The sequence below is a fragment of the Panicum virgatum genome, chromosome 4N, assembly GCF_016808335.1.
Source record: "Panicum virgatum strain AP13 chromosome 4N, P.virgatum_v5, whole genome shotgun sequence".
Classification (NCBI taxonomy): domain Eukaryota; kingdom Viridiplantae; phylum Streptophyta; class Magnoliopsida; order Poales; family Poaceae; genus Panicum; species Panicum virgatum.
This window is the reverse complement of record NC_053148.1, coordinates 46,838,230-46,860,837: the sequence shown is the minus strand read 5'-3', so window position 1 is coordinate 46,860,837 and position 22,608 is coordinate 46,838,230. Positions and strand designations below refer to the sequence as shown.

At 50.8% G+C, this 22,608-nt stretch overlaps 1 protein-coding gene across 1 annotated transcript; it reads right to left on the bottom strand.

Annotated features, from left to right (window-relative positions):
• Window positions 1-3,258: 3,258 nt before the first annotated feature.
• Window positions 3,259-3,765, bottom strand: LOC120669468. Its single transcript, XM_039949215.1, has one exon. The coding sequence runs from the start codon at window positions 3,763-3,765 to the stop codon at window positions 3,259-3,261; it is 507 nt and encodes a 168-aa protein (XP_039805149.1).
• Window positions 3,766-22,608: the final 18,843 nt, after the last annotated feature.

Sequence of the window (22,608 nt, the reverse complement as noted above, 5' to 3'; positions counted from 1 at the left end):
TTGACGGAGGCAGTTATGCGTTGCTGCTTGCTAGCAACTATAGAGAAATAATGGTTGGTGAATTCGTGATCGATGCGACGACGACTACAAACTAAGTCTTCACGGCAACGAACCAGATGTCCATCAATCACATTACTGTTGTACACTAGTAACTGTTTATTGGATCACTTTAGCGGTCTATATATGATAGGATACAGTAGTGACCATTCAGGTCCTGCAAGTGCTTCCTCCACTAGAAGATTCCAAATTGACCGCTTGGTGCGCGCATGCAGTCTTCGCTTATTGGTTCCCGTAGCTAGGTAGTGTTGAAAGTTAATCGGAACGGATGAGGAAAAAACATCTTTTGCATAATGAGGATGCCATGTCTTAGTGGGACTGTTATCAGCATAGTTACCAAATCAGTAAACTAAGTAATCGAGTTAGAGTAGTGTCGATGACACTCCTCTCATATTTCATGACACTCACTCTCCTTTCTCTTCATACTGAGACTATTATGTCAGCAAATTTAATGTCCATGACATTACAATGACACACCTACTGAGATTGACTTTATTGGAAGCAATGATTTTTTTCGAACAGTGTTAGAGCATGTGTTTCATTAAATATCGTTTGCAAGACTGTCCTTGTTTTGAGGTCCAATTGCATGTTTACACCTATTTTTTTTAACTTTGCATGCTTTCCACTATTTTAAGTCTTCCAATTGCATGGGTGCCTCTAAAAATGTGCAATTCGACCTCAAACAGAGGTAACCATGCAATTAGAAGACTAAAAATAGAGGCAAACATGCAAAGTTAAAAAATAGAAACAAATGTAAAATCGGACTTGAAAATAAGAGCAGTCTTGCAATTTTTGCTTCATTAAAAGTAAAAGGAGGGAACAAAATTCATGTTTGGTTACAAAACCACAATTTTTTTCAACAAGGAATCTGACGGTGGGTGAGTACCGCTAGCAGGGATTTGAGGGAACCCCCCGTTTAGAGATTCGTCCAGGGGTGTAACACGCGCAAAGAACTTCCTCGCGGAAGCGGATTGAGACGGTGGTTTTTAAACAGGTTCGGGCCACCCTGAGGCGTAATACCCTACGTCCTGTGTGTTGTGATTGGTTCTTGCTTATCAGAGCTCTCAGGTCTGGTTGATCCCGAGAGTTCAAGCTTGGAAAAAGTCCCCCTTACATGTCCAGAGACCCTTCTATTTATAGTCTTCAGTTCTCTGTTGTTTCTCTGTAACTTGTGTGAATGCCATCTTCCAGGCTGCCCTGCCCCATATTAGGTGGGCAGGCGGCTTGTCGAGCCCGCCGTAGCAGGTTCATGGGTCCCATCGCTGTTAGGAGTACCCAGGGAGAGGCCCCGGGGTGCCCCGAGGTGGCCTCGGGTGCCCTGTGGGCCCTCATGACCCGGGGTGGCTCCGCGGGGTCCCGGAGGCACCCCGCGAGCTCTTGGTGGTCCGTGGCGACCTCGGGTCAACCCCGGGGAGGCGGCTCGGGATGCCTCATTTTTACCACGACGGCTGCGCCGTAAATAGTGGTGGGCCCTTGCCATCACCCATCTACAGCCTGATGGGACGTAGCGCAGGGATAAACCGTCCCAGCCGTGTATCTTCTTATCGGCTGAGCACACGGCGCCCCCGTAATCATGATATTCTTACGGGGAAGCCACGCTTCTCCTCAGGCTCTGTACCTAGCCTGGCGACTCGGCGCCATAACCCGCTGGGTTTCCTGCCTGGTAAAGAACTTTTTACCGGGCGGGTGTCTTCGTGGAGAAGAAAAGGTCTTCCCCGGGTTTCTCGCGATGGGCTGAGTCCCGGCCCATCCCGTGCGGGCACCCATCTCCACGGGCGGCTGATCTGGGCAAGAGCCTGCAGCCCCGCTTCAGCTGACGTCGCCGGCTGATGCTGCTGGTGGGTCACCTTTCCTTAACTGCACATTTGTCCGCGGTTATGGGTACCCCTATTCCTATTACGTTGATAGTAGCCTCAGGGCCCACTGTCAACTTGCGGAGTGGGTTGGTGGTGGGCCAAGAGCCCTTCAATGCTGCGTCTGCCTCCCCCACATTGCCATCGTGGGAGGTCGTGCCGAATCTGTCGGGGGAGATGAGGCGTCGTCATAGCCGATTCCCCTGTCAATTCGCCTCCTCCCCTCCCATAAGTATATAAGAGGAGGGGAGGGCACAGCTGGCCGCTACGCTTTCTCGCAGCCTTCCAGCCTTCTTCTCCACCATCGTCTCAGGCTTCCTTCTTCCTCAGCTTCCACCATGACTTGCCACGGCGCGCAAGCGAGCGACACTCGCGTGCTGGACTTCGGGCTGTCCAATGTGGGCGACGATGGCGTGGGAGTGGCCGAGAAGTTGGTGCCGGTGGGCACCGTGTTGCGCCGGGGCGGAGCTTTCTCGGCGCCCCGCAACGCTCGAGAGGTCATGGTCTTCCTCTCGTTCCTGGTGGTGGAGTTGGCTCCTCCCTTCTCATCGTTCTTCGTGGCGGTGTTGGAGTAGTTCTTGCAACCTGTACTATGTACATGCAAGAAAAAGCGATAAAGTTCTCCTTTTTGGGATGCAGAGATCCCGATCTCTTTCGACCTTTTTAGTTTGTGGAAAACTTTATCCATGCTGTTGTACCCTTTTTTATGTGATGGTAGAAACTAGTGTCCCGGGGTGGTGGCCTGTTCATTTCGGAGCTTCTCAGCGCGAGGTGGGGTGGTGTGGGCGTAGGGTTCCCGACAGGCATCTGATCCCGGAGTCCGGAGACCAAGTAGGGAGTCGATGTTGTCCGGGAAGAGTCTATGAGCCCCAGCCGATGTGCCGACCTGGCCAAGAGTGTTCTTTTTTCATGACACTTGGCGTCCCACCCAAGAGACTAGAGAGTTTTTGAATTTCGCTAGGAATTCAAAACATGCTTATTATGAATGGAAAAGCAATATAGTATATAGGTAGGATGGAGCCCCCAGGCCAAGTTTCTCGAGGTGACCTCGGGTTACTTGGTCCTCATGCCGGAGCGTTGGGACTCTCCCCTATCTACGGGTAGAACTTACGGAGATGCTCGATGTTCTAGATGTTGGGTACCTGCATCCCGTCCTTGTCGGTGAGCCGAAACACTCCGGGCCGGCGTTCTTCTATCACACGGAAGGGTCCTTCCCACGTTGGTGAGAGTTTGTTCATCTCTTCTCGTGTTTGGAACCGGTGGAGAGCCAGGTCTCCGACTTGGAGGGTCCTTGGTTGTACGTGGCGCTGGTGGTGTCGGTGGAGGGCTTGCTGATAACAAGCTATTTTCAGCGCCGCTCGGCATCGAACTTCCTCCAGGTAGAGAACATTTTGTTGCCGCCGTAGATCTTGATCTTCTTCCTGGTAGGCCCTAATGCGGAGCTTCCAAGGGTCACTTCTGCAGGGAGGACTGCTTCGGCGCCATACACAAGGAAAAACAGTGTTTCCCTGGTTGCTTGGTTCGGTGTGGTGCCATCTATCCAGACCACCGCGGGGAGTTCATCTATCCACCTGGACCCATGTTTCTTTAGCTCGTTGTAGGTCCATGTCTTTAATCCCCTGAGGATTTCTGTGTTGGCTCGCTCTGCCTGTCCGTTGCTGCGAGGATGAGCAGCAGAAGCGAAGCACATCTTGATGCCCATGTCGTCGCAGTAATCCCCAAAGAGATTGCTGGTGAATTGGGTTCCATTATCGGTGATGATCCGATTTGGAACATCAAAGCAGGGCACCAGATCTTTGATGAACTTGAGCACCGAGTTCTTGTTGGTTTTCACGACTGCAATTGCCTCGGCCATTTAGTGAACTTGTCGATCACCAGTACAACCATTCATAACCCCTGATGGCTTTTGGGAAAGGTCCCAAAATATCGAGCCCCCAGACCGTGAACAGCCATGATAGGGGAATGGTATGGAGTGCCTGTACTGGTTGATGTATCTGCTTTGCGTGGAACTGGCACATCCTGCAGAGCTTAACCAGTTCGGCTGCATCCTGGAGGGCTGTTGGCCAATAGATGCCGTGACAAAAGGCCTTCCCAACCAGCGTGCGAAAGGATGAGTGACTCCCACACTCGCCCTCGTGGATGTCGGCGAGTAGCTCGCCACCTTCTTCCCGAGAGATGCACTAGAGAAAGACCCCATCCGTGCCGCGCCGATATAGATCCCCACCTACCATGGCGTAGCGTTTATACTGTCGCGCGATCCATTCTGCAGTGGCATCATCCTCAGGAAGGAACTTTTCTTTTCGGTAGTCGCGGATGTTGTCCATCCATGACCGGTCCTAAGAACATGCCGATGCTAAGTGGTTGGCTTCAGTGAGTGGCAAGGCCTAGGCCCCCCTGCTCGACGGCGGGCTTCCCCCGTCGTCACGGTCGGCAGCGGTGATGGTAGGTCGGCGTAACTTCTCTTCGAACATCTCGGGGGTAATGGAGCTCATGAGGAAGCGAGCCGGGACAACTCGTCAGCCTTATTGTTCTCTTTCCTGGGAACATCGCAGCTCCAGTCCATCAAAGTACCGTTCCATGTGTCTGACCTCGGCTACGTAGGCAGCCATCTGAGGGTCGATGCACTGATATTCCTTGGAGACCAGGTTTATGATGAGTTGGGAGTCCCCCTGTACCAATAGGCGGTGGACTGCCAAGCCAACGGCAGCCCGCAACCCAGCAAGGAGACCCTCGTATTCGGCCATGTTGTTCGTGGCTCGGAAGACCAGCAGAACGGCGTACTTGAGGGTGTGACCGTCCGGGGTGGTGAGGACCACCCCGGTGCCAGCCCCCTGTAGGGTTAGGGATCCATCGAAGTTCATGCACCAGTACTCCAAGGTCCAGGGCCTGTTGCCATCGAACATTGGTATGGCAGTTTCCTCCTCCGACTCTAGGTCCGGGATGGGAGTCCACTCAGCGACGAAGTCGGCGAGCGCCTGGCTCTTGATGGCGTGTCGCGGTGCAAACCATAGCTCGAATTCGGCCAACTCGATGGCCCACTTGACCGTGCATTCGGTACCTTCCCTGTTCTGAAGAATCTGGACTAGGGGGTACGATGTGACGACGTTGATCTCGTGTTCTTGGAAGTAATGGCGTAGCTTGCGGGACGCCATGAGCACAGCGTACAACATCTTCTGTGCTTGGGGGTAGCGCTACTTGGCATCCCGAAGCACCTCGCTAACAAAGTACACCGGGCATTGTACCCGACGAGATTTCATCGAGGGAGCCCCCGGCATTGCCCCGGGATCCGGGGTGGTCACGTTGGGAGCCGGGATGGCTGCACCGGGGTCCGGGATGCCGGCGCTAGGTCGTGTCGTAGTAGATCCGGGGTGATCCCCAGGCGGGGCCATCTCGGCATCGTCCTGCGTGTTTTCTCTTTCCACCACCAACACCGCGCTGACGACCTGTGGGGTGGCCGAAATGTACAGGAGGAGCTCCTCCTTGTCCCGGGGTGCCACTAGGACCGGAGGGGAGGTGAGATACTTCTTGAGTTCCCGGAACGCGAGGTCAGCCTCCTTTGTCTAGTTGAAGTGTCTGGTTTTCTTGATCAGCTTGAAGAGGGGGAGGCCACGCTCCCCGAGCTTGGAGATGAACCTCCCCAGTGCCGCCATACACCCCGCGAGGCGCTGTGCTTCTTTTAGGTGTGTCGGGGGTTGCATGCGGTCGATTGTTTCCACCTTTGCAGGGTTCACTTCGATGCCTCGGCTCGACACTAGGAAGCATATGAGGTTCCCTGCTGGTACCCCAAAAATGCATTTTTCGGGGTTTAGCTTGAGCTGGGTGGTGCGCAGGCTATCGAAGGCTTCCGACAGGTCCCGCAAGAAGGTTTCCTGCTGTCGAATCTTGACCACAATGTCATCGACGTAAGCCTCGACATTGCGGGACTGCAAGTCCTGCGAGGTGATTCGCATGATCTGCTAGAAAGTCAGACCGACGTTCTTGAGCCCAAAGGGCATGCAGACGTAGCAGTTCGTTCCCACCGGGGTGGTGAACGATGTCTTCTCCTCGTCCTCCTTTGCCATGCTGATCTGGTAGTACTCGGAGTACGCATCCAGAAAGCAAAGGAGGTCGAACCCCACATGGAGTCGATGACTTGGTCAATGCGGGGTAGCGGGAAAGGATATTTTGGGCAGGCCTTGTTGAGGTCGGTGTAGTCGACGCGCATGTGGAGTTTACCGTTGGCCTTAGGGACGATGACAGGGTTAGCCAACCACTCGGGGTGGATGACTTCCCGGATGAAGACGGCCTGTAGCATCTTCCACACCTGGTCACGGATGAAGTCTTGCCTCTCCAGGGCCTAATGCCAGATCTTCTATTGGACGGGCCGCGCACCGGGGTGCACGGCGAGATGGTGCTCGATCACCTCCCTGGGGACCTCGGGCATATCCGACGGTTTCCACGCAAACAAGTCAGTGTTTGCCCGGAGGAAGGTGATGAGCGCGCTTTCCTATTTCTCCCCCAGCTCCGCCCCTATGGTGATGGTCTTCTCGGGATCATCCCCGAGACGGACCATCTTGGTGAGGACAGAGTTGTCGGGAGAGAGGCGCAGCTTGGCCGATGGATGGGTGGACGACTCGGGGCGTTCCCCTATTGGTGTAAGACACTCTTCGGGGCGAAGAGGTCACAACAGCTAGAGAAGTGGAGGTCACAACAACACGTAATTATGACACAAAAATCAAAGCAACAACATTTTTGCTCTGTATTCCATATATCTTCAACAATTACAGGGGGTATTTATAGCCCAGAAACTCAACTACTCCCCGGCCAAAATTCCCTTTCTACCCCTAACCGCCAGCATCTTGGAATATTCCCTGGGCAAAAACGTAAGGTTACAAGACTCGACACAACTTACTGGAATTACAGCTGTACATCCCGTACAGAATTCTGACAGTGGGGCCGCTCCACTTCGTGTCTCTTCGCGACTGTGGGTCTTCGTTACTGTTGTCGGTCAAAACCCACCGGCGAGTAGCGACAGGCAACACGAAGAGCCGGGAGGTCGCCGGGGCGCTGGCAGGCACTGCTCCCTCGTCAACGGCCCGCAATCCTGGCACACGCCGCGGCTTTCTAAGACGCAGGGCGTGCCACCTGACCTATAACTGATCAGGAAGGTGCGAACGTGCCTTCGACGATTTGCCTACAAGCACAAACACGTGTAAACATTAGTCCGAGCCGTGGTCGGCTCCCCGGGACGACTCTTGCATCGGCTTTAAAGAGCCGATCGAGTCCCGGTGTCAGATTGGATCTGCATATCCAGATGGTAATGGATAAAGCAAATAACTGCAAAAACTGCTTCAATTAAATCTAGCTAATCTAATCCACGACGGTAAAAGCTTCACTGCTAGATCGGAACATCCTACACGTAACTAGGCCTAGCGAGTATAACAGATAACTAAATCATAACCAAGACAGAGGCCTAAGAATTAGCAAGAGCCGATTCCCGGAACAATCCCTATTAAGATCAAAGCAAAGCATCTAATGTGTCGCCGGATCATCCAACCCGTTTGCAAGGCCTAACCTAGCAGATATTAAGTCGATTCTTAAGTATAAGAACAAAGCATAACAGATTAGATCTAATAGATAAAAAAGAAGCAGGGTGTTATCTCTACGCGACTAATTCCTATGCAACGAGAATTAGTATAAGATTAAAACATGAACACGCAGAGATAACATGATATTCGTAGATGATAAACAACAAAAGCACGATAGATCTACTAAAAAATCATGCTACGAACATCAGGATAACTAGCACTACTCGCCATAAAAAATGCTTCAGTACGAGTAATACCAAGGTAAAAGCAAGAACAACGCTGCCCTGATCGCAAGAAGCGATCAGGGCAGCATGGCGCTTACTTGGACGAAACCCTAGAATTAGGGGTGGCGGTGCGCCGAGAGTTGTTGTTTGTGAAACGTGATGACGTTCTTCCTTGACAAATGTCATAGAGTACATATTTATAGTCCGGAGACTTGGACAACAATCTAAACTAACGTGTCCATATCGGACTCTATCTCTAGCTCAAACTGAACTAAATCTAAAGATACATGGCCCACATGGGCCAAACGCTCACGTAGGAGCCGATTCGTAAGCCTCCTTTAATTTCTTCATTAAGCCCAACTCATTCGCGGCCCATTAGTTAACCTGTTAATTTATGGCGATAACACATGCCCCCTGGTTTTGGCAATGATAATTCCAAAACTACTTCGCCGCTTCATCTTCCCATTGATGCTCATTAAAATGCACCACAACCGCCACGGAAGACGCAACGTTTCTGCAGCTGGCTTCTCGGGGAATGTGAAAATGCCGATTCATCTTCTGTTTTCTCCTTATTTAATCTTACCCTGAACCGACTCCTTTCGCCACAAATTCATCCTCCTCCCTCAGCCAACAGCGCAGAAAACCCCAACTTCCTGTAGCCATGGCAATCTCCTCCTCCTCCTCTAGCTCCAACTTCATCGGTTCTCCTTCCTCGCCCTCTTCTTCAAGCTCCTCCGTCTCCTCCCTCGACTCCATCCCTGAGAGCCGGGAGCCGACGCCGGTGTACGACCCGACAGCGGCGTACGAGGTGCTCGTCCCTCTGCACTAGGATGCAAAGGAGTTCGACTTTAGGGTCGTCTCCGAAGACGACGAGCCCAAGACCGACGGCAAGGACCTCCGACTCCTGTTCTAGGAGGAGGCGGAGAGCGACAGCGACAACAGTTCTCCTGGGATGGAGCCGATTCCTCCTCGGAAGAGGAGATCGGCTCCTCCTCCAGCGGCGACGACCCGACGGTTGGAAATGCCTTCCAATTCCTCGGGTCCTCCGAGGAAGACGGCGAGGAAGAAAGCGACGGCGGCGGCGGCCAGAGCAGCGACGATGAGGCTTGCAGCTACAGCAGCGCTGACGACGACAGCGACGACGGAGACGGCGGAGATGCACCAGCGTGAAGCCCCAAGGACCATTGGTACTAGGTACCTACGAGCGGTAGATGTAGGTAGTACTGTAGAAGTAGTACTGTAGCCGAAGGATTCATCCTTTGTCAAATCGGCTCTTTTGCTTGTAAAATTCAACTTCAATGAAATCCCTTATTTTCTAATCCGCTCGCTCGAATCATCCCCCAAAAGCCGATGGCACCGCATCTGGCTTCATTAATATCCAAGAGCCGACAAAATTCAAAATTGGAAGTAACCCGCACAAGAACAGAACATCACTTCCACTCTGATTCAAACTCGAAATAGACACTCCAGATCCGAGCGCAATTCGAAAATCCCACTCCATAAGTTCGAGCGAAGATTCACAAAGCATCCAAGATTCGAACCAGAGCTCGCAAAATAACCAAACCCTAAGTTATCAGATCCGAACCATGGCGGACTCTGCAGCTCAAACAACGAGTTCTTCAAACGACGATACGGCAATTTGCGGCCTGAAGGTAATATTCAGCCTGTCCTTTTAACTTTCTTCAGTTCATTAAACCTCGAACGAATCAAACTCTGAAATATGACACCATATATAAACTTCTGAATCTCTGGACTCCAGGTGTCAGACATCCTTCTGCCACATCCTTCCAATCCCAAATCCTTTTGTCTTTCTGAAGACTTTCTGAAGACCATCGGCTATTTCTGGTCCGATGCTCTGAACTGTTTCTTCTTTGGTCATGGACCCATGACCCCTACTCTGCTAGATGTTACCATGATTACTGGCCTAGACATTAGGTCCCCTGATCCTGCAGCTCACAGAATGGTAGAAGTCCCCTTCAAACTTTCATCTAAAACAGACTGCACAAACTGGAGCACTTACATGAACCAGCACATGTAAATGAAAGGTCCAGTAGGTAAAAAGGAACACACAGCCTTTCTAAATCTTTGGTTAGAACATTTCATCTTCTGTGGTCCTTCCTTAGCTCTAACCAAGAATTATCTTCCTTTGGCTTACCATCTGGCCCATGGCAACCGCACCAGCCTAGGCAAGCTTTTCCTCGGAGAAACATACAGATGTCTCCATTTGATGACAACTAGCTTGCTCAGCCAAAGGAAACTCAGAACTGGAGGCCCTTGGTGGTTCATTCAGTTATGGGCACAACTCTACTTCCAGCACCAGATTCCAAACTTTCAAAACCTAGCCAAGAATTCCTTCCCTGACGAGAATGGCGAGCCAATTAGATGCACCAGCTATGGCCAAGCCCTATTCAGCCTCCCTGGCATTAAACTGAACTCAACAGATGCAGCAAAATGGTTTAGAATTTTCTACAAAGGCCTAGAGAATCCCCTCTACTTTCCATTCACCGAATTTGAAGCCTTTGAGAACCCAACTACCTTTAGGCTGGATAGCTTTGCCGATGACAACAACACTCGGCATCTATATTCTCTAATGATCCGACCTGGCTTCCTTCCTGTCGGCATAAGCACTTCCAACAGAATCATCAAACCAGGTTATGAAACCCATCAACCAGTCATAGCAGCTCGGCAATTCGGCCTAGGACAAGTCCCTCCCCACTTCCATATTCACCACTTGGTGGAGAGTAGAGCCGATCTACCTGACGGTCTCACCAGTTCAAGATGCTACAACATGTTTGACAATCTCCACATTCCAATACCAGCCGATCTATCCCTTACTCCCTCGTCAACCGGCTTTAACACATGGTGGGGAATGTGGAAAACTCATGTATTCAAAAGAGCTTTAGGCCCTCTACTGCAACAAATTGATCCTGAATATACAATCCCCGAAGCAGAGGTGCTGGATCCATGCACCTATTCTTTCTAAGCCTTCTATTGCTTTACTTGGCTAACCTTGCTCACCTCGTTTACAGCAACAAGATGGTCCAGAACCCATGACCAGTAACGGGGAGTCATTCCACTTTCTCCCAACCGCCCCTAATGTTCTCTTTTGCAAGGGATCACCGCCAATGAAGAAAGTGATAATGACTGTTCAGCCAGATTCACCCCAGTCGGCCTCTAAGCGGAGACAAATCTCTGAAAGTGCTGCCCCCCCCCCCCCGAGTCCCAACTAAGAAAAGGAAGACCTTCACATGATGAATCCTCAAGAAGACATCACAACTTCCCTCAGATCGATCAGAATCCAATACCAACTAGGTAATTCACTCTCCGAAACTTTTTCTGAAAAATTCCTTTCTTATGCACATGTACTCTGGTTGATTGTAATCTTTCCTTCAGGACACAGTTGAAAACATCCTTAGCACTGGAAGCCCATCACAACAGAGAACAAGTCGATACTGGAACAACTGAAGCCCAAGAACAACAAGAACCACCCATCATTCCAGCAGAAATTCGCAGTGAAGAAACTGCAACAGCCGATGTCGCTATTGTTGCCCCAACTGAGCCGATCACACTCGGACTGACCATCACTTCTTCCTCACAACAGGTAACACCGCATGAGCCGATTCTTAATCAGCCGATAACTCTGTTGATATACCTTGCTCCCAAAATTAACTCTGATATCTCCACAAGGCTTCAATATTTCAGATTTGCTCTCCTTTGACCCGACATCAATGGGTCTGATCGCCCCTGGAGCGAAGGTACCACCACCACAGCAGCCAATTGACCTCGCGGATAAGCTTCAACACATCAAAAATCTGCTATCTGCTCCAATCAGTACCCTGGTCGATGACTCCAGCAAAATATAGAAAGTCCTCGAGCAGATAGAATCCCAACTCCCAGAGTCACTTCGGGTCAAACTCTGGCCAGCCGGCCATATTCCCTTGTTTTGGGCAGAGGTGAAAGCAGCGCAACAGAGGATAGAACTAAGGCATTCTCAAATCCCTCTGAAAGCCGACATCCCTGAAAAGTGTAAGATGCTAAACCAGAAGAAGGCAACTCTGGATGCCAAAGCCGATATCTCAGGGAGTACAAGGTGACTCAGCCTCCTGGAGAAAGAACTGGCAGAACTCAAAGAAAAAGTCCGCATCGCACAGAGACTGATCCAAGAGGAGAAAGCCTCGATTGCGAACTCCAAACAAGAAGCCCAAGAAATAACCGAGCAAATACGGGCAGAGTTTGCAGAAATCAACACCTTGAGTCAATAGATAGTAATGGGCGATGACAAAGACGACGAAGAAGTCATAGCAAGAGCCGACGCCATACGCTCAGAAGCATCCATGCCATAGAAGGTTGCCTATTAAACTGAAACTCATATTGATTAAAAACATCTTAAGTCGATGGTTACACATCGGCTGCCTTGCTTCTCATATAATTCTTACTTGCTGGCCAAGTCAACGTGTTGGCCTCTCTCACTTTTGCTTTCTTCTTTTTTGTTACTGGCCAACTCAACGTGTTGGCCCATCTCATCATTTTTTTTACTGGCCAACTCAACGTGTTGGCCTTTCTCATTTTTTTTACTGGCCAACTCAACATGTTGGCCTTTTATAATGCAGCCAGATGGATCTCATCGGCTCTTGTTAGTCGCCTTCCCACATGCTCGGAAAATATTTCTTGAGGTGTTGGCCTTTGACGGCTACAGGAAACTTGACACCATCTAATTCTTCAAGCATGTACGCATTTTCAGGCAGGACCTAATCAACCTTGTACGGTCCATGCCAAGTAGGAGACCACTTACCATACTTCCTGTTTTTAGTTCCCAATGGTAGCACTACCTTCCAAACTAGGTCTCCAACCTGGAATTCTTTCGGCTTGACCTTTTTGTTGTATGCACGAGCAACTTTAGCCTTGTTTTCCTTGATCTTCTCAAGTGACCAAAGTTTTAGCTCTGTAAGATCCTCCACATTATCGCTCATCAAGGCTGCATACTCTTCAGCCGATAGATCATTCTGAAACTCAACACGCCTTGATCCGGCTGAGATCTCCCATGGCAACACAGCGTCTTGACCGTAGACCAGATGGTATGGTGACGTCTTGATGGATCCGTGACACGAAATACGATATGCCCAGAAAGCCTCTGACAACACCTCATGCCAGCACCTATGATATTCATCGATCTTCCTTTTGATCAGCTTGATAAGGCTCTGGTTGGATGCTTCAGCCTGTCCATTAGCCTGGGCATAATATGGGGATGATCTGATCAGCTTGAACCCCGTGTCATCGGCAAACTTTCTAAATTCCTCCGATATAAAGACCGATTCTCCATCGGTCGTAATGGTCTAAGGAATCCCGAACCTATGAATGATGTGCTCTTTAACGAAACTGATCACATCTTTCGATGCCACCGACCTCATGGGTACCGCCTCCACCCATTTTGTGAAATAATCCGTGACAGCTAACACCCATTGGTGACCTTTGCTAGATGGCGGGTTAATCTGGCCAATCATATCCATGGCCCAACCCCTGAACGGCCATGGCTTAATGATAGGATTCATTACTGATGCCGGCACTATCTGAATCTTGCCGAATCTCGGACATGCCTGACATCCCTTGTAATATTTAAAGCAATCCTCAAGCATGGTAGGCAAGTAATATCCTGATCGTCTAATCAGCCATTTCATCTTATGAGCCGATTGATGAGCACCGCAGGCTCCTTCATGAACCTCATGCAAGAGCTGATTCAACTCCGAAGGCCCCAAACATTTAAGCAGCAGTCCTTCCAAAGTCCTGTAGAACATGTCGTCTCCTATCAGAACATACTTCATAGCTTTGAGTCTTATCCTTCTGGGTGCCCCCCGAGCCGGATCCTTCAAATAATTGAAGATATCGGCTCTCCAGTCTCCAGGTTCTAGAAACTGAACCTCTACATCGACCCCATCGGTTGTTTTCTTGTATCCGGAAGCCATCTGTGCTAAGTCATTGGCTTCACTGTTCAAAGTCCTTCGTATCCAGTGGAAATTAATGTACCTGAATTGTGACATCAACTCACGGCACTGCATCCATATCGGAAAAAGAAGCTCGCTCTCACATTTATATTCTTCCGTGAGCTGAGAAATCACCAGTTTCGAATCCCCAAATATTTCCACTGCTTCTGCACCAGCTTCCAGGAGTAATTCGATCCCCTTGCGAACGGCCTCATACTCTACTAAATTATTGGTGCATGGAGTAGCCATACTGATGGAAAAAGAATAAGTCGCCCCACGAGGCGATACCAAAAGAATTCCTACGGCACACCCATCATCACAAGCCGATCCGTCGAAAAACATGGCCCAGGCATGTACAAAAAGTGCAGACACGTCAGTGTTGACCCTGTCTGCAATGAGATCCGCCAGTGCTTGTCCCTTGACTGCTTTTGCAGGTTGATATCGGATATCGAATTCTGACAACGCAAACATCCATTTTCCTAATCGGCCTTTTAGAATAGGAGCCGACAGCATATGCTTGATGACATCCGATTTACATATAACGATCATTTCCGCCAAGAGCAAAATATGTCGAAGCTTTGTACATGTAAAGAATAAACAAAGGCAAAGCTTTCCAATCTTAGGATACCTGGTCTCAGCGATCAACATGTGCCTGCAGAGGTAGAAGACAACCCTCTCCTGATCGTCATGTTTCTGAATCAGAACCGAGGCGATGGAAGTGTCACCCACGGACAGGTATACGTAGAAAGGCCTGTCCTGTTGAGGCGGAACCAATACTGGAGGTTTCGACAAATATTCCTTGATTTCATCAAGAGCCTGCTGTTGTTCTGCCCCCCAGTGAAACTCATCCTCGGACTTGATCTTCACCAGACCCATGAACGGCTCGATACGCCCAGACAGATTGGAAATAAATCGTCTGACAAAGTTGATTTTGCCGATGAGCTTCTGTAACTCCTTCGTGGTGGGCGGCTTCATTGTCATTACCGCTTCTTGACTCTTCAAGCCGATCTCGATTCCTCGCTCATGTACCAGGAATCCTAAGAACTGACCGGCCGATACGCCAAAGGCACATTTCTCCGGGTTTATTTTGAGCCCAAACTTCCGAGTCCGCTCCAAAACCTTACGCAAATCTTCCAGATGCCCCCAGCCGATGTGGACTTGACCACAACATCATCAATGTAGATTTCTACCAGCTTGCCGATGAGATCATGAAAAATGTAATTCATGGCGCGTTGATACGTTGCACCGGCATTTTTCAATCCAAAGGTCATAACCAAATACTCGAACAAGCCGACCGCGCCTGGTACTCTGAACGCGGACTTGCTTATATCCTCTACGGCCATGAAGACCTGGTTGTAGCCGGCATTACCATCCATAAAGCTCAGCATTTTGTGACCGGCAGCGGCGTTGATCAACATTTCTGCCACGGGCATCGGATATTCATCCTTTGGCATCGCTCTGTTGAGGTCTCTGAAATCCACGCAGACTCTCCATCGGCCATCCTTCTTCTGTACAGGGAACACACTGGAGATCCATTCTGCATACCTACATGGCCTGATGAACCCTGCGTCCAACATCTTTTGCACCTCTTTCTTGACCTCCTCCAGGACTTCAGCCTTCATCTGCCTTGCTTGTTGTTGAAACGGCCGAAATCCTTTCTTAAGCGGGAGCCGATGTTTGACGATGCTTCTATCCAGACCAGGCATTTCTGTATAATCCCACGTGAAACAATCCCGGCATTCCTTCAACAGTGCTATAATCGGCTCACGCTGGCTCGAGTCTAGCTTCTTGCTGATAAATGTTGGTCGCGGCTTATCCCCGGGACCGATATCAACTTCCTCCAAATCGTCAGCTGATGTAAACCCGTAGCCCAACTTGCCGTCGCTGTAAAATCGACTGTGGACACAGGCGACTCGTCATCATCTGCCACGTCGACAACAAACACGGGGAGATGACAAAAGAAAATTTTCGACCTACCGCATGGGCCGGCCGTCTCTATATTACCCCTTGAAACTGAATGCTCATTAACTAACCAACTGCCAGAGCAAGCTAAAGTCTGTCCGCAATGTAACAGTTTCGACTCTAAACAAGAATTGTCTATTTTTTGGGGCCGGTCGCTAGGACCGGTCTCTCTAAACCTGCTAGGCTCCGTAGCGTGCCAGGATGTGTTTATTTTGTGAGGCCAGTGGATAAGACCAGCCTCAATCTGTTTTTTATCGCTTCGATCCGATCACAGTCTTCTAGCGCGATCCCAGGTTGTAGTCATCCGCACGGACCACCTCCACTTCATCGCCATCCCATTGGACCAAACACTGGTGCATCATGGAAGGAACACAACAATTGCCAGGAATCCAATCCCTCCCAAGCAGCACTGTGTACGTACTCTTACTGTTGACGATGAAGAACGAGGTTGGGACGGTCTTGCGGCCAACTGTCAACTCCACATTGAGGACGCTCTGTGCCTCCGACGGCTGGTCGTTGAAATCATTGAGCATCACGTTGGTCTTGATAAGATCAGCAGCAGAACGACCCAATCGGCGTAGTACTGAGTACGGCATTAGATTGACCGCGGCACCAGTGTCGACCAACATCCTGTTCACAGGCTTGCCGTCGATGAGGCCCTTGAGATATAATCCCTTCAGGTGCTTGTAGCCTTTCTCCTTGGGCTTCTCGAAGATGATCGGCTGTGGGCCAAGATCCAGCTGCGCGACGGCCAATTCCTCCAGTTGGGGCGCCCGAAACTCCGATGGGAGCACGAACACCATATTCACATCAGCCGATGACTTTCCATCGGCTCTTGGCTGCTTGGGGCACCACTCCCTCCTTGGAGGGCGCCTTTCCACCCTTCGCGGGTGCCTGACTTGTTCCGCGAGATCCGGACACGGTTTCCTCAGCACGTCGAGGTACCTTGCTTCTGCCTCCTCGAGATTGCGTAAGCGCTGCACTCTGCGCTTCTGTGAGCGGCTGAGCCCTTCAAGACACCATCGTGGATGATGATACTTATCTTCCCCTTCAATCTCAAGATCATCCCTGGATGGCCGCTCAATATGGTCGTCGTGACGTGCTTTTGGCCCCAAGCACTGGAACACCGATGTCTCGCCTGGCTGGCATCCCCGAGGCCTGCACTCCTAGCAATCATCGATAGTAGGCAATCGGCTCATGCCAGAATTCCAACAGTACCTAAAGAACGGGCAATGCCAGTGGTCACGTATAGCCTGGCGCCTCCCCAGCGTCCTCCCTGTATGGTGCTCATACTCCTCCTCTTCCGGTTTATATCGGCGGCGCAACTTGTACTGATACTGGTATTTTTCCAGAAGCCGATTGGAAGCTGGGAGTTGATTGCGGATGTGACACACTTGTTCTTCAGTAACATGTTGCTACTCCGGCTCGTCTTCATCCTAGGGCCGTTTACTAGAAGCGGCCTCTTTCCTCTGCTCATCATGGTGGCGCATGGGTCCCGCCATGTTAATCTGGAACGCCAAGTTCTGGCCCTCAGGTCTAAAATCTGACAGCTCCACCACGTTAGCTTGTGGGAATGGTTGACTGTCCACCTTCATCGTGTGTTGGGCCTGAATTAATCGGCCTTGCTCGATAGCCGATTGGATCTGCCGACGCAGCTCCTTGCAGTCATTCGTGGCATGGGTGAACGAGTGGTGCCACTTGCAGTACAGCCTCCCCTACAGCTCTTGCGTCGTTGGTAGCTTGTGATTCTCTGGGAGCTTCAACTGCTTTTCCTTGAGCAGTAAGTCGAATATCTGCTCTGCCTTGGCCACGCCAAAATGAAAGCCCTTCACAAGCCCCTTCTGTTTGACTCACTTGCACAGGACGGGGTTTGCCCCCCGGGTCCACTCTACCACATCCACTTCTTGTTCCCCGCTAGAATCATCAGAATCATCTGCTTGGGCCATATTCACATGGCGCTTGAATTTTTCCTGGTAGAGCTCAGGGTGATAGTGTTCGTACGTCGTGAGCTTCTGTACCATGTGCGCCAGAGAGGTGAATTCCAACTGAAAAGCCAGATCCTTGATCGGCTTAGCGAGCCCCAGAACTGCCAAATCGCCTGCCTCCTTTTCTGTGATGCGCGATGAGTAGCATCGATTCTTAACCTCTCTGAAGCGCTGCACGTACTCCGACACACTTTCCCCTCGCTTCTGCTTGACTTGGGCGAGGTCGGCAATCCCGGCTTCAGCAGCTTCTGAGTGATACTGGGTGTGGAACTGATCTTCCAGCTGCCTCCAAGTGCGGATTGAATCTGGGGCCAATGATGTGTACCATCCAAAGGCTGGTCTCGTGAGAGACTGACAGAAGAACCGGACCCTCAGAGGATCCGATACCGAAATCATCCCGAGCTGAGTTAGGTATCGGCTCACATGCTCGATGGAACTGGCCCCTTCTGACCCGCTGAACTTGGTGAACTCCGGGAGCCGATACTTGGGTGGTAACGGGATCAAGTCGTATTCGCTTGGGTATGGCTTGGAATAGCCGATCGCCTTTCTCTTGGGTAGAATGCCAAACTGATCCCTTAGTATTGTGCTGATCTGATCCACACTAAGAACTCCTGGGGCCGAGGGCTCAGCACTCGGCCCGGTAGCGTACTTCGCTAGCCATGCCTGTTTCTTCGCATCTGCCCCTGAAGCTCCTGTGCCCACCAGATGTCCCGTGCGTGTTGGACTGATGCTGTCAGGTATGTACACGCACGTGTAGCCGTGCGGGATCTCCTTAGGGGGCTCGTTCAGGAACTGGACCTCCCCGGGATCACCGCCGATCTTGTAGACGACGTAGATCGGCGATGCCTGCGGACCTGGATTTGTGAGCGAATATGGCAATGGCAGCCTAGACTGAAGTGAGTCCTCTCCCCTGTGACTCCCCAGGATTGGTCCTGATGGGGAGTACTGGTTCTTGATCACCTCCTGGACGATGCGATGTGCCACGCGCTCGAGCTCGTTCACCAGGCTTTCTGAATGCCGATGAAGTGTGTGAGCCACCATGTAGTTCATCTCCTCGTGCAGGGCTCTGGTGCGCTCCTCTGATGGTACGAACAAGTCAACGTTGTCGAGAGCGCCTTCGGGTGAGAACCCCTTCCACCTAATGCCGTGGTTGCGGTTCCTCTCGAAAGAGCCGATGAGATCGGCTTTGAACTGAGCTTTGACCTCATCGTATTTCTGCTTGTGCTCGGGGGTCATCTCTTCATACGTGACAGGGCTGGTGATCGGCGCTTGGCTCTGAGGTCCAGTCATTCCAGCGGTGGACGTTGTTGCTGATGAGCGTCCCACCGGGCGTGCCAGAATGTGTTGTCGGTCAAAACCCACCGGCGAGTAGCGACAGGCAACACGAAGAGCCGGGAGGTCGCCGGGGCGCTGGCAGGCACTGCTCCCTAGTCAACGGCCCGCAATCCTGGCACACGCCGTGGCTTTCTAAGACGCAGGGCGTGCCACCTGACCTATACCTGATCAGGAAGGTGCGAACGTGCCTTCGACGATTTGCCTAAAAGCACAGACACGTGTAAACATTAGTCCGAGCTGTGGTCGGCTCTCCGGGACGACTCTTGCATCGGCTTTAAAGAGCCGATTGAGTCCCGGTGTCAGATTGGATCTGTATATCCAGATGGTAATAGATAAAGCAAATAACTGCAAAAATTGCTTCAGTTAAATCTAGCTAATCTAATCCACGACGGTAAAAGCTTCACTGCTAGATCGGAACATCCTACATGTAACTAGGCCTAGCGAGTATAACAGATAACTAAATCATAACCAAGACAGAGGCCTAAGAATTAGCAAGAGCCGATTCCCGGAACAATCCCTATTAAGATCAAAGCAAAGCATCTAATACGTCGCCGGATCATCCAACATGTTTGCAAGGCCTAACCTAGCAGATATTAAGCCGATTCTTAAGTATAAGAACAAACCATAACAGATTAGATCTACTAGATAAAAAAGAAGCAGGGTGTTATCTCTACGCGACTAATTCCTATGCAACGAGAATTAGTATAAGATTAAAACATGAACACGCAGAGATAACCTGATATTTGTAGATGATAAACAACAAAAGCATGATAGATCTACTAAAAAATCATGTTACGAACATAAGGATAACTAGCACTACTCGCCATAAAAAACACTTCAGTATGAGTAATACCAAGGTAAAAGCAAGAACAACGCTGCCCTGATCGCAAGAAGCGATCAGGGCAGCATGGCGCTTACTTGGACGAAACCCTAGAATTAGGGGTGGCTTGTGCTGCCTACAATCTATCTTCTGACATTGTGCGAAGACGCTGCTTACACGGCTTGACCTTCGGATCGACTCTCAGTTCGTGCTCCATGACTTCCCGACTGACTCCTCACAGGTCCGAAGATGACCATGCGAAGACATCTTGGTTGTTCCTTAAGAACTGAATCAACTTGGACTCTTCGGCCTCCTCTAGGCCTCTACCTATTGTTACTGTGCGATCCGGGACATCTTCGCAGAGGAGAACTTTTTTGGTGTGCTCAGCCGGCAGGACTCCGTCTTTGTCGTGTTGCTCAGGATTGAGTTGCTTTGCTTCCTCATCTTCGTCGTTATTGTTGTCGGCTTCAATTGCATGTACATTTTTCATGGCACACGCTGCATTGTCCTCGCACCTCCTGGCTTCTTCTTGGTTGCCGAGGATCGTGATGACTCCTCCGGCTGTTGGGATTTTCATGCACAGGAAGGCTTGATTGATAACTGCCGCAAACTTGATGATGCTATTGTGGCCGAAGATGGCATTGTATGGGTAGGCGATGTCTACCACATCGAAGGTTATTAGCTATGTTCTCTGGGTGTTGCCTTCACCAAAAGTCACGTTCAGCTCGATTTGCCGAGGGCTTCGATCTTTTTGCCTCCGAAGCCAATTAGTGGTACTGGGACTTGTGAAGATTTTTCTCAGTGAACCCCATCTTGACAAAAAAATTGCCAGGTGAGCACATCTGCGGAGCTGCCGTTGTCGACGAGGATCCGACCAACGTCATTCCCCGTGAAGTGCACGAAATTTCTACCAATGTTTGCTCGAATTATGAGGGGATCATTGTGCGTATAGTGTTGAAGCCTGAGGTCAGCTTCGGAGAAGGTAACTGGGACGTGGGACCAGGGGGTGCAAAAATGTTTGCCTTCACAGACATGCGAGACTGTGCGGAGGTATTCTTTCCTCTTACGCTTCGTCTCATGTACTGGCTCATTGGATCCGCCGGAGATGGCGTTGATGACATTCACCGTGCCTCCGACCGGATCATTTCCTCTCTCTGGGATCGTGCCTGGCTCTAGCTTTGGCGGTGGAGGGAGGTAGCTGGATGCTTGTAGCTAGGATTGTGGGCGCCACCCTTGATGTGGCGCCGAAGTGTTTTGGATTTGTGGGAATTGGGGAGCCGAAGGCGATGGTAGGGCTGGAGCGGTGTATGTGGGGTTGTAGTGGAAGGTTGGAAAAGATGGTGAAAGGGTGGGATATGCCGAAGTCCAATGAGGTTGATGCGAAGGCTGCCATTGAATTTGTGGTGGCGGAACTTGCTGCTGGTTGGTGTGGGTACAATTGACGGGCTTCGGTGGCTACTCGGTGTTTGCGGCTCGCTCCAACTCTTCTTTTTTCTTCTTGACGAGGGGGCACTCAGTCGTCCAATGACCTTTGTCTCTGCCGTGAATGCAACAGTAAGGAACTTTTTGCTTTCGGCCAGAGTTCTCCCTCCGGCCACAATTGGAGTTGCTTCGTTCGCTCCCCCCTCCTCTGTTGTTGTGAGGCCAGGAGTTGCGGGCTTCATCACCGGAGACCGTGTTCACGGCCTTCGGGGTCTTCGCTTCTTCAGCCTGGTGTGGCTTCGGTCGATCGTGATTGCGTGACCTCTGCTCATTCATCTCTTCGATTCTCCGGCGTTTTCCTTTGTCTGAGACGCAATATTCTTGCATGATCTCGAAGAGCCTATTCAAGGTCTTCGGCCTGCGGCACTCGAGGTATTATCCACATGGTCCGAGACTCAGGCCTGCGATCGCGGCATCGATGATGGTCTTCTCGTCTACATTTGGTGCTCTTGCATGAAGTCTTACTAGACTTTGCAAATATTCTTGCAGTGAGGATCCTCCTTGCTTCAGGTTGTGGAAAGCACATAAGTTGACGTCTTCGGGCTTTGGTACTCTAAAGGTAGCGATGAGCTCTCTTCGGAGCTGGTCCCACGTGTGGATGTGTCCTCCCAGGAGGTTTGAGTACCAATGCTTTGACTTTGCATGCCGCTCCGCCTCCGGATGCTTCGATGGCCACTTCGTACTTGAGGAGGAAGTCTTTTGGGTCGGAGTCCCCATCGAATTATGGTAGGATGGTGGGGTTGAAGCGTGGAGGCCACGGGAGCTCTTCGAATTCGACAGAGAGGGGCGTGGCGAGGTCTTCTTGTGGATGACACTGTCGCGGACGAAGGTGTTGTGGCATCACGTACTCGCCTTCCTCTTCGTCCGAGAACTGTTCTCTAATGAGAACGGGTTGTTGGTGAAGCCTTTGAGGATAAGGCGCATGTTGCACATGTCTGGGGTCTTGGCGAAGGGGCTTCATCATAATCAAACGATCTCGAAGAGATTGTCGCATTGCTTTGTAGTGAAGTTCTTGTTCCTTTAGCTTGTTTAGTTGCTCCACTAGCTCTTCGGCAGTGAGTTCGTGTCCTTTTCCCTTTGCTCTTGTAGCTGCCGGCGTGGTCGATGGGCTGGCTTGTGCTTGCTGTGTTTGACAGAGACACTCGGAGAGGTGTGTGTCGATTCTCTTCATGACTTGGATGTCTTCGGCGGAGATGCCGAGGTCGTGGAGGTCGACCTCAAAGTTCCCATCAGCGAGGTCTTCGACCTCGAGGTCTTCGTCGTGATCATTGATGGTGTTGTTGCCGTTGGACGGAACAAGGGCGTTGTCCGTTGAAGGTGGGGCTTTGGTCGAGGCGTTGGACTC